This window comes from Phoenix dactylifera, unplaced genomic scaffold, assembly GCF_009389715.1.
Source record: "Phoenix dactylifera cultivar Barhee BC4 unplaced genomic scaffold, palm_55x_up_171113_PBpolish2nd_filt_p 000089F, whole genome shotgun sequence".
NCBI classification, from domain to species: Eukaryota; Viridiplantae; Streptophyta; class Magnoliopsida; order Arecales; family Arecaceae; genus Phoenix; species Phoenix dactylifera.
The window spans coordinates 1337600-1349927 of record NW_024067678.1 but is presented as its reverse complement, the minus strand read 5'-3'; the positions used below and the strand labels follow the sequence as shown (position 1 = coordinate 1349927).

The 12328-nt window shown below is 44.5% G+C and overlaps 2 protein-coding genes across 2 annotated transcripts; one reads left to right on the top strand and one right to left on the bottom strand.

Annotated features, from left to right (window-relative positions):
* Nucleotides 1-5045: 5045 nt before the first annotated feature.
* LOC103713536 lies at nucleotides 5046-9417 on the top strand. The gene is made up of 7 exons (XM_008800501.4): nucleotides 5046-5803; nucleotides 6351-6469; nucleotides 6948-7460; nucleotides 7691-7966; nucleotides 8329-8481; nucleotides 8599-8698; nucleotides 8978-9417. Exons 1-4 carry the CDS (start codon nucleotides 5084-5086, stop codon nucleotides 7881-7883), a joined length of 1545 nt encoding a protein of 514 aa, XP_008798723.2. The 5' UTR covers nucleotides 5046-5083; the 3' UTR covers nucleotides 7884-7966; nucleotides 8329-8481; nucleotides 8599-8698; nucleotides 8978-9417.
* LOC103713542 (peroxidase 7) lies at nucleotides 9167-12249 on the bottom strand. Its single transcript, XM_008800508.2, has 4 exons — nucleotides 11355-12249; nucleotides 11079-11258; nucleotides 10750-10912; nucleotides 9167-10621 (listed from the first exon to the last, which is right to left on the bottom strand). Exons 1-4 carry the CDS (start codon nucleotides 11598-11600, stop codon nucleotides 10221-10223), a joined length of 990 nt encoding a protein of 329 aa, XP_008798730.2. The 5' UTR covers nucleotides 11601-12249; the 3' UTR covers nucleotides 9167-10220.
* Nucleotides 12250-12328: the final 79 nt, after the last annotated feature.

The following is a 12328-nucleotide window of genomic DNA, read 5'->3' as shown; positions in this document are numbered from 1 at the left end:
TCCTTTGCTAGGGTTAGGGATGTGTTGGATTGGAGATTTGGCCGGTGAAGCCGTCGAAGAGGGATCCGAAACAGGGTACCCCTGTTTCGGCCCCTTTCTTTTGGATTTCGCCACCGCCGGCCACCGGGATTGGCCGAGGTCCATGGCGGTGGGGTGGTCGAGATAGAGGAGATTTGGAGTAAGGTTCTAGGGCTTTGATTGGAGATGGGGGATGGCGGATCCGAGGCCTTCCTCCTCGTGATCCCGTCCCTTCCTCCTCTCCCTCCGCGTGGGTTGGCCACCGGCGGCGACGACAGCGGTCGGGGGGAAGGCAGCTTGGGTTGTCGTCAGGTGTGGGGGAGAGAGGCTGAGCCACCACCTCGGTGGTTCATCTGTTGATGATGGAGGGGAGGGAAGAAAGAAAGAAAGAAAGAAAGAAAGAAGAAGAAGAAGAAGAAGAAGAAGAAGAAAAAAGAAGAAGAAGAGGAGACCTCTTCTTCTCTCTTTCTCTTGGCTAGCCACCATCGCCGGCGACTGCAGCAGGGGCGGCCGGCGATGGTCCGGCCAGTAGTGGCCGAGGTGTGTTGGGTTGGGGAAGGAAAAGGGCACAGCCACCATGGCTATTACCCTTGGACCCAAGTAAATAGAAGGAGGGAGATGTACTCCCAACCATGAAGGATTTTCTTCCTTTCTTTTGGTCTTTTCACCGAGACCGGCCATCGTCGCCGGCATGGCAGCGGCCCCGACTGGCGACAACACAGGCCGGTGGTACGGAGTGGGAGTCGGGCCACCCCGACTGCCCTAGATCTGGAAGGATTGAGAGGTTTGGAGACCTGATGATGGACCCCATAACAGATGAGAATTATAGTTCAGAATATTTTAATATTAAATGATTTAGTTTGTGATTTGTAATTGATGCTGTAGGGGAGGAGACAGCGGTGCCAGGAGGTTTTGATCAGGGGACTCAGCACCCCAGCGCGTAGGTTGTGATTCGGACCGTGTTTGAGTCAGTCGACAATTTCTGTAAGAATCCCTACATCTGAGCACTTCTATGCATATATTGATTTATCGTTGGATTTATTTTACGGTTGTGTTGTTATTGCTTGTGAGCTGATATGACACATATGAGATGAATGTTTATCAACATATTTTCATTATTATGTTGTTATTGTTTATGTGTTGATGCGGCACCTATGAGGCGTGCATGTTGTTTTAATGAATATATTGAGATAAATTCATTTGGGAAGAAATAACATATTTTTGAAAATTTATGAAAATATGTGATGTGATGGGAATGTGATTGAACATGTAAAACTAGACATGTAATATGGGTTGGACTAACCTTGTCATGAGATAGCGGCCACGAGCTGATGCGTGGGATAGCCTCTACGGGCTTACGGATAGCGGCCACGAGCTGAGGCGTGGGATAGCCTCCACGGGCTTACGCGTGGGATAGCCTCCACGGGCTTACGGATAGCGGCCACGAGCTGATGTGTGGGATAGCCTCCACGGGCTTACGCGTGGGATAGCCTCCACGGGCTTACGGATAGCGGCCACGAGCTGATACGTGGGATAGCCTCCACGGGCTTACGGATAGCGGCCACGAGCTGATGCGTGGGATAGCCTCCACGGGCTTACGCGTGGGATAGCCTCCACGGGCTTACGGATAGCGGCCACGAGCTGATGCGTGGGATAGCCTCCACGGGCTTACGGATAGCGGCCACGAGCTGATGCGTGGGATAGCCTCCACGGGCTTACGCGTGGGATAGCCTCTACGAGCTTATGCGTAGGATAGCGGCCACGAGCTGATGCGTGGGATAGCCTCCACGGGCTTACGTGTGGGATAGCTGCCACGAGCTTATGCGTGGGATTTGTGCAGTCTTGGACTGGGACATGATCTTGGTTAGTCCAACGCCAGAAATGAAAAGTTTGAAAACTTTGGAATTTGAGTAATATGGGAATGGATCACATAATGTGAAAACATCAAAGGATTTGTGTATATGTACTGATTACATATATTTGTTGTTTGTTGAGCTTTTGAAATGATGAAATGCTATATATATTTTGATACTTGATTATTTTATGATTTTGTTGTGTGTGGCTGTTGGGATTCTTACTGGGCTGGAAAAGCTCATACTACACTTCTATTTTTTTTCAGAGGCACTGGATTCGTAGAATCTGTCGGATGGGACAAGAAGTGAGCACGATCTGGAGTCAGACTGCTAGATAGTTAGAAGTCAATTTATCTTTTATTTATGGACATTTGAAATTATGTAATAAATCAGTACATTGTAGCTGGATTTGATTGAATTACATCAATCTTTGGTTTTGGCATATATGTGAATGTTGTACCTTTTAGGCCTTGCATGATCTTTAGGGCACCGCTCTAGGGCTCATGCGGCCGGTCGCGTGCCGGACCTGGGTGATGGGTTCGGGGCGTGACACGAATAGTCAACCAAATTGTTTAAAAGAATAGGTTGAGTTTGGGTACAACTTAGTGTATCACAATTGAGTTGCCTTTCGAAGAGTAGCTAGAAGGCTCAACAAAGCACTACATTGGTGGGCCCCTTGGAGCATAATGAGGGCTCTAAAACTTTTCAGGTGATCTAGGGGGTCGTTAGTCCCATTGTAAATCTCCAAATAGGGCATCTTGAACTTAGGAAGACAAGGTTCGTCCATGATCTTCGTCAAGAATGGAGGGTCGATTGTGAAGTCAACTTCATCTTGAGCTCGGCAATACGGCCTTTTAAGGCCTTGAGACGTCGATCCATCTCCTTGAGTCTATGGTCAAAGTCGACCCCCCTTCTGAAGATCCTCTCCAAATGATGGTGGGATGAATGTCTTAGCATTTATCCCTCCCAAGACTAGGAACTCGAAGACTGACGTCGCCTCCCTCACCCTATGCTTCATGGGCAAGAATAGTGACTATGTCGGGCCCATCCTAGACTTCAAGGATAGGAATGGCAACTCGGCTGCACTAGGCCTCCTGATCTTCTAGTTTATGAGTTTGCTGTGGCGATTGCTACAACTACGGTTGCTGCTGCTAGTTGGTGATCATCTGCTGTAGGTTCTAGACAATGACAATCAGCATCTGAACATGCTGCATGAGCAGACAAAATTGCTCGGTGGTGACCAGTAGATCAGGCTGTGGCTTTTGCTAAGGAGCCCTCCAAGAACTCTATAAAGGGCCATCGAACTCTAGGGTTGCGTCCTGCTAGACGGTTGTGTGTCATCCGCTTGATCGATCAAACTTCCAAAGATAGGATCATGACCTTTTTCTTAGCACCAATCTGTTGCTATTGAGAACCAATCCAACCCAAGCACCGAGTTGGTGGGGGATGTTATAGATCCTGACTCGTCTGGCGTCTGGATTGGAGAGATCGGATGGGATCGTTGTACGCCTCCACAGCAATGCTCTGGTGGACTATTATGCTCGATCGGCGGTGATCCCGATGTTGAACACCCACGTGGCATTGAACGACAGAAGAACGGCTTTGGGCAGCACTCCAACGCTAGTTTCAATCTAAAATAACCAAAACAAAAAAGTTTACCCATCGAACCATATTCGACAAGGAACTCTCTAATGCCTAAGTCAGACACAATTCTCAGAAAATAGGAGGCATAATGGGGACAAAAAGATAGTGCACATCTTTTTGCTCAGGTATCGCATTTGTTAGGAAACACTTAGCAGTATGGCCAAGTTATTACCAGCTGTAGGGAGTTTGAAATACAAAGAACTCTCTGCACATCTTTTGGGTCGACCACATGGCAAGTTTTGAATAGTCTACTCGTAGTTAGGTGGCGAGCTTTCATTAATCAGTTCGCCTTGTCAGCATATTTTAGCTCTATGATATATCAGAAATATCGCAAGGAAAGGATAGCATCTTGTTATAGGGCTGACCCAATTTTTAACTCTTTGTAACATTTCTGGAGGGTCAACACTATGCATCATCAGTTTTTACATTGTCTTGTCTCATGATCTCATCAGCAATGCTTGCTTGCCTCTCACCTATTGCCTGGATAAATGCCAAAAAGAGCTAGCGTCCCCTCATTTATCTTGCGGTGCTTGGACGCCAGCCTTTTCTTGCCTGGTGGCTCAGCGCTGAGCCAACCATCCAATTCCCGTCTCATATGGCCATCTGGCTTGGCTTTATTAAGGACCGCACCTAATGTGACAATGCCACTCACGATGCCCGTTTGCTGTTCCAATCGATTCATCGGATCCCTCGTCAGGCGACCTCCCTTTCCATGGCTGGCCCCGCGTCCGATGCGGCAGTCAAAGCCGCGGAGGCCATCTCCGCCGCAACGAACGCCTCATCCTCCATTTTTCCATCCACCTCTCCTTATAATCCCATCCTCCTCCTCTCTTTTGTTTGGCCCCAACAACCCAAGCCCGGTATCCTGTTTCATTTCGATTCTCTCTCTCCAAACAAGCGGAGGTTTAAAGTTTGAACCCACGCCAACGTCTACGGATGTCTTCATTTATTTCCTTGTTAACTTCTCCTGCACCCAAATCTTTGTTTAACCCCTCCAAATCTCTCTCCGACCCCACGCAGTCTCAACTAGAGCCATGGATTCCGTTGCGCGCCACCACCTTCCTAAAATAAGCCCCACCCCTCTCTCTCTTCCGTTTCCAAGTCCAACGGTCTCCCTCGGAACCATCCATTTCTGTGGAATAGCAAGTTAGGTAATTTTTGGCCACTCGCCACCTCCTCCTACAAATCCCACCTTCCCATTTCCGTCCCTTCTTTCAAGGCTTCTCTTCGCCTCAGATGGCCTCCTCGGTGGCCAGACTGCCCACCGACGACTGGCGCGACCCCAACCGGCTCGCCGCCGGCGTCTTCGGCGCCCACGCCCACCGCCCCTTCGGCAACAACCTCAGGAAAGTCCTCGTCCGCGAGCTCGACCGCGACAGCGACGCCGTCACCGCATCCACGTCCTCCTCCTCCTCTGCCCCGATGGCTATTGGTGGCAGGGACGCCGTCGGTCCGAGAAAAATGACCGAGCCGTCGTCCGCCGTCGGCGAGGACTCTGGGTCCCCGCCCACCGCCCGGAAGCGGCAGTCCCAGATACTGGACAGGTGGGCGCCCGCCAGGCCCGGGAGATGGTCACCACCATCGAACGCCAGGCCCACGAGGCCGAGATCTCCGCCCTTACCACCACCACCCAGCCCGTCTCCGCGCGCGCCGCCTCCTTCCTTCGCGACTCCTCCCCCGCCTTCTCCGACACCTCCACGGCCACTGCCCCCGTCTCCGCCGCCAGCGCCAGCAGCAGTGTCGACCTCCCGCCGAACGTGCGAGCATCATCGCTGATCCAGATGTGGAGGGAGCTCGAGGCCGAGGCCGTCATCACCCCCACCAACCGCACCACCAGCGGCGGCAGCAACTCGGCGTTCGCGAGCGCCGCCGCCGCCGCCATGGCCGAGGAGCCCTCCGGCGGCTCCGACGTCTGCGATGATTCGGAGGCGTTCGGGGATTGGGATTCGGATATCACGATGACGACGGCGCATTTGTCGATGAGCGAGAGCGAGCGGGGCCGGGTGGGGAGCATCGTGAAGATGCTGAGCTTGGCGAACGCGACGCGGAGCTCGACGGCGACGTCGTGGAGCGAGGAGGTCGAGCCGTTGAGCCGGGCGAGTTCGGGTGTCTCTGATCATGGGGAGAGCCGGAGCCTCCGCAGCACCGGTGCGGGACTTCGGCGCTTGAGAGGGCGGCGCGACATGGAGGATTTGCTCGCGAAGCTGGAGCAGGAGCGTCGGTGCGAGCTCGCTTCGATGGCCGAACGTCAGCCCGTGTCACGTTTCTTATATCGTGGCCGGCTCCAAGTAAGTTGCAGTATTATTAATAATGATTCAAAAGTAGATTCTCTTGGGCACAGCAGGATTTTTAATAAGATTTGTTCTTTTTCATGTTGTCTTCAAGGAGATGAGTAAACAATGATGATTCATCTTACTTTTCTTTCTCGGTCATGAATGAATATTTAATGTCGCAGTTGTGCATATAAATTGATAAGTTAGGAATTTTAGATTTTATTTTGAACATGAAAAGGGTTCCCTGATTCTAAATCGTGCCAAATATAGACAGAGCTATACACAAAATTTTGTTTCCCTTGTTACTTTTAGAATGGTAATAACTATTTCTCATTTCATATTGATCGTTCAAGAAATCTAAATGGAAAACCAATAACTTGCCAGTCGAACATTTTTGTAATATGGAAATTTTATTATGAGTTAGCTATAAAGAGGAGAGTTCAAATTAGACAAGGGTACTTTTCGTGGTTCATACCTGTACACCACTTACACAACTATTCTTGGTGGGGCTGTTTATCAATTAACTTGCACTATAGTTGATACCGATATGCATTTTCTCCAGTCGATGCTTAGGCTCAGAGCTCTCCGACGAGAAGTGGCAGTCCAAGATCAACTAGGGACTGCTTCAACAACATCGGAATTGGACCGATTGCAAAGTGCATCTCTAATATCATTCCTCAGGTGCTGCTCTCCACTGCTTGAGACAATATATCTTTGCTGTGTTTACTAGTTGATTTGTGAGTTGGATAATTTTTACGTCTGTATTGCTAGGATGATTTGAATAGTGCTGTAATTCTGGACACCAAATCATTTGGTAAATTGCTTGAGAACTTCTATTTTATGGCAGCGTGCTGCTCATACGAAACAATTTTAATTTATATTATCTCTTAGTTTTAAACTGTAATATTCTATAAGTAATTACCTCATTACTAGTAGAAAAAATATACATAGATTAACCAAATGGATTGATCTTGTTGTGTTATGTGGAAATGTCTCTGAAGAGATGGATGCTATTATATATTTGTTTGTTATATGCATTCTTATTGATTGTTTCAAATTATTTGATGGAGAAAATGATGAAATCATAATTATTTTCAAAACCTGCTCTTCATTTGGCTGGTTGTGATTATAAACTGATGTCCTTCTTGATCATAATCAGGCAGAGATTTAATAATAGAGGACAGGATGATGGCAGTGGAGTGCTAGTTGTGGAAAGCTCAAGCTGTGTACATAATCAGTTCCCTATCGACACTCAAAGTTCAGAGTATCCCCATTCTGCAGATCAGTATACTGGTGATAGCAATCAATATCAGGTGGTTCTCTCTCCAAGAGTTTCGGAAAACTCGCCACCTGAACTCAGCTCACCTCATTCTAGAAGTGATGATCTACAAGAAGGAAGCCATACTCTGGACAGTTCTTGGGATGACAGAAGTTTATGGGTGAGCAATCTTGATTGGCAAAGGCCTGTGGATTCTTCACCCTCACATGAGTCACAAGGTGACGTCATAACAGAGGAAATGGAATCTTACGCCCACCAAAATATTGGAAGCAGCGATCCTATGTGGAGTCCTGCCAATTCATGGGGAGAATGGGGAGTCAGAAGACAAGCAACATACCGTGACTTGGGTGGAAATTTTTCAGACAATGAGGAAATTCGTGATCTTCTAGGGAGGTATAGCATGGTTGATTTCTGAGCAGATCAAAATTGTTGAAATTTAGATTATTGTAGATTTAGTTTTATGCAAAGTAGTAATTGGCATCAACGAGCAGGGCTTTTCAATGTGTTTTTTCATGTATGATGTTAGCTCGGACTGTCCACTTTCATAGCTCAGGAATTGTCATCTTATAATTCTCTCCTTTAGTTTCCTAAAATTAAATTCTTTCCTTTATTTTCGTGTGCAGAAGAAGGGTTTCAACTTCACTTGCGAGCGACTTTTGTGATAAAATGAATAGACTGATATTGTCATTCTTACAGAGACAAGGACAACAATCATTTGATGATAATTTTGCAGAAAATTATGAGGAACAAACTTCTGGAGACAGAATGATGACTTCCAAAATGCTGATCAAGTTGAATCTGCATCATCATCATTGATACCCATACCCTATCAGACACCACACCATCCAGACAGTTGGCAGCACACTTCATTCGGACACCATTCATCTCAGAATTTCCTAGTAAGTTATATATCATTTCCTTTATTAAAGAAAATCATATACGTATAGACACACACACAGAAAACTACATACATATATACATTTGTACATACATACATACATATATATATATATACAAACACATACATACATATATGTATGTATATACATATATATATACACACACACATACATACATACATACATATATGTATGTATGTATATATATATATATATACATATATATACGTACATACATACATATATCTATATACATACATACATACATATATATATATATATTGCATATAGACATGCGTATACATTCTTCTTTTTGAATTTCATTTTTTCATGTTTGCTGACCAATGTTTCTAATATGACAGGAAATGGAAGCATGAATGATTTGAGGAGTGATATGGCACAAATCCATTGGGAAATTAACAAACTACGGGAGTTGGTAGAGAATTGCATGGAGTGGCAGGCAAGTCTGCAGCATTCAATTAAGCAGGAGGTTTCTGATGCAGTTCGTCAATCTCGTAAGTGCTTGCATTTCTTTTATCAGCCATCAAAAGATTTGTTCTTTACCAAGGAAGAAAAAAATTCGTAACCATGATGTGTAGTCACACAATTTATTAATTTCTTTGTAAGGACAGTTGGTCTGGGGAGTATGTCACTTTTTTCCAAGTCGATAACAGGAAGGAAAGGCAGTTGCTGCATCTGCTATGAAATGCAAGTTGACTCACTACTTTACAGGTACGTTATTTCTTCGACACAAGGTCTCAACAAGAAATGAAGATCAATGTATTATGGCTTATCCCAGATTTACACTATGCTGTGCCATGCCCATATGACACGCCCTCTCTCAAATTTCAGAAACACCTTACAGAAGGCGTGTCTTGCTAATAATCTTTCATATCTGCTTAAATGTTTTATCATGTACAAATCGACAAAGGGGGAACTACTGAATTGTGTCTCTGAGTTATCTGATTTACTACCATTCTTTCTAATGGGGATGCATGGTATTCTTTTCAGATGTGGGCATATGTGTACCTGTTTCAAGTGTGCCCATGAGTTGCAATGGAGCAGCGGAAAATGTCCAATCTGCAGGTCTCCAATTGTGGATGTTGTTCGGGCATATCCTAATTCATAAATTGGACCTTGATGATGGCACCGGCTTTGTAGTCCGATCAATATTCAGGCTATGGCATGGATTTTTGAAGGCATACTCGTTTTCATTAGCAAAATCTGCATAACCCTTATTGAGAATAGCACCTTCTGACTATAGTGTTAACTTTTGCCTACAATTATACATGTAACATCAGAAGTTTTCTCAATTTCCAATCTACTCTATAATGTGTTAATGAGGATAAGGTGCCCCCTTTTTTTGTCTTCATCAGCATTAATGAGGATAAATTACATTCTCTCCTGTTGAGGAAATATTGAAAATAAAATTTGGCATCCCTTTCCACATACTTGTTTATGCTCAGGAAGTTGCTCTGCCTGCAGATTCTATTTATTTATATATAATTTGTACGGTGGCATTCTTTTGTACTTCTTCTAGAATAATGAGATGCTACCCATTCCCAACCACTTTAAGTTATGCTTCTGATAATGAATGAAGAGTTGTATTTCTGGTGAATTACAGATGCACACACAATATCACATTTCTGAGCATTTGCTTGATGACCAGGTAATGACTGACTTCATGTAGCTAAGGACCTGATGCTTCTTTATCTTATGGTTGGTAGAGAGTGAGTGTCAGTAGCAGTAATCATTTTCTCTTTTTAATCATCCCATCAATTTATTTGATCATAACCTTGTTTAAGAGAAAATATCATGATCATCAGGCCTCATCTATATTTTTATTTTTAAGTTAATTGGGACTTTTCCTCTGTAAGGCTCATCTAAAGACCGGTTTAGGCATTGATTTTATGGAATTATATCAGTTTTAGTTTATCATTCTGACAGCAACAGAGTAATCTCTAATACTTCTTTCCAAGTATCCAAGTAAAGAAATAGAAAAATATTTCATTCCCTTTTGAAACTCCAATCGATGATTTTTTTTTTTTTTAGTAGAACTTGCAATCAATGATTTCACCACACATTGTACTGGCCACAGCAAAAATACTCAGTTTTTTCCTGCATTACTATTTAAATTTTTAGAAAACAAGAGCTGGTAATTCAGTCCCTTATTCATCTCGGTAATGAAGCACACTGATTTCATATATGACTCTTCAATGCATTCAAAAGTGCATCAAAGTATGAATTCCAGGAATCATGGATTCACAAAATTGCAGTTGGTCCTTATCTCTCCCTCATTCCCTGTGAGGACCTGGCTGTTTGCAAGATTCACCATGGACACTGCAAACTGCTGGTAGAAGAGCATTTGTTGTGTAGCTAATGCTTTGACAATTGGTGAAGTCCTGGAGTCAGAGTAGAGCCATTGGTCAGTCGACAGCAGTCCCATCTTCTTCTCAAGATTCTTGTAGTACATGGAATCGAATGTGGTCGGAGTGGTGGCATCGAGCTCAACGACTTCAGTAGCCCATTGGCATTTCCTCCTCAGGAAATTAAGGTATCGAGCATCAATGGAGGGGTCAGGTCTTCCAGTGCCATTAAAGCTGTAGAGCCTCTGCTGAATCGCATCGCAAGTGCATCGCCCGACAGTGTGAGATCCTGCAGTTTCGTGATCGAGGTGGAGAGGTGAGGAAAAGAAGTTGGAAAGAAGAACAGATCAAGTAGCATTCCACAGGATTGTTCTTGTTTAGCCATCCAAGTGAACTGAGAGGAGAGTGGTGAGATACCTGAAAGGACCACAAGGTCAAGAAGGCTTAAGCCTCTGCATTGGAAGAACTCAATGAGATAGGTGACGTTTTCATGCCCGGCAGGGACAAGTTCAGCTTCCTTTGCCAAGGACGTGCGTCCATCCTTTCTGCCATACTTGTTTCCCCAGAACGGGCCTCCAATCTGTTCATTTGACGCAATGAGTAGCTAAACACATGCACTATACTAGGATTTATGGCTAAGAAATATAATGGATGGATTGGAAACATGATCGATAGCAGTGCTGTTTACCAAAACTTGATCACCTGATAGATGGATATTTACTGCATTATGGATTTATTCACATTACCTTGACGGTGGCATCGCGAGCAGCAGCGGTCAGTATGTCGGCGCAGGACACAGTCTTCGGGCATTTCTTCTCCACCTCCGCTTTAATGTCATCAATTACCTCAAAACCTCTCAGTGTCTCGCTTGCATTGGCCCTCCTCTCACTTCCCCAATGGTTCAGTAGAATGGAACCATCACATCCCTGCATTGTCCCACATTTCAAACTCAAAAATTATATATTGAAAGACTTCTTCCAATGAGAAAGTGAAACAGGAAGCAAAGGTGGTAGTTTGATTACCCTAACAGCACAATCATGGAAGTGCAACCTAATTAGGCTTGCAGCAAGAGTGTAGTCCTTGGAGACCCAATGCTTAATCTTCCTGTCGACGATAGCTTCAGAGTTTTGGCAGGTCCTGGCATAGTAATCAAGGGAAAGCTGGTCTGCAGCTGCCATTGTTGTCAACGCTGGATTGCGAGAGCCCAGCGCCATGATAAAATGGGGAAGAAGCAGCATGAGTATTTGGAAGGAGAGAGACAGCTCCATGTTACCACAGCTAAGAAGGGAGATAGGAAGGGTGTTAACAGATGCCACAGGTCTTGTTATGTTGAGGTTGGGACATGCAAGCTCTTATAGACATGTCTGCCTGTGTAGTGTGTACGTGGGTGCACGTTATAAGAGTTACTATGTGTTGATTTAATTATTCAAAGGTTTTAAAGAGAACAGATACTAATGAGCCGAATGGACTTCGTTGAGGTGCAACGGGAACTTGATTAAAATGACATGTTAGCACGTCGGGTGTGGTGTATATTTTTGGAACCCTAATATTTGGAAGGATGCTAACGATAGATTGCTGATTAACAAAACGGAATTACGCTTCGACCAGTTAGCAAATTGAAGTCAAAAATAAGAGCCTTGAATTAGCTTATTTAGTAGAGTTTTGAATATCATTTGGACATAGAAATTGCATTGATTCCTGTTGCGCCTTCTTACCAAAAAAATATAAGGAAATGCATTAAACATGACAACTAGAATTAAAGCCAAGTATAAAATAGAAAGTGTCTATAATTTCTAAGTGGCCACTTATAAGACTTGAGGAAAAATTCTATGAAATAGCAACAAGGTCCACAATGTTATGTTCTTTAAAAAGTCAAAAACATTGCTTCGGTTCATGTTAAAGCAATATAAAGGAGAACAGATTAACATGAACATCAGGGCTTGATAACGCAAAAAAAATCTTAATTAAGGCCTCAAAATAAGGAGATGGGCTGGGA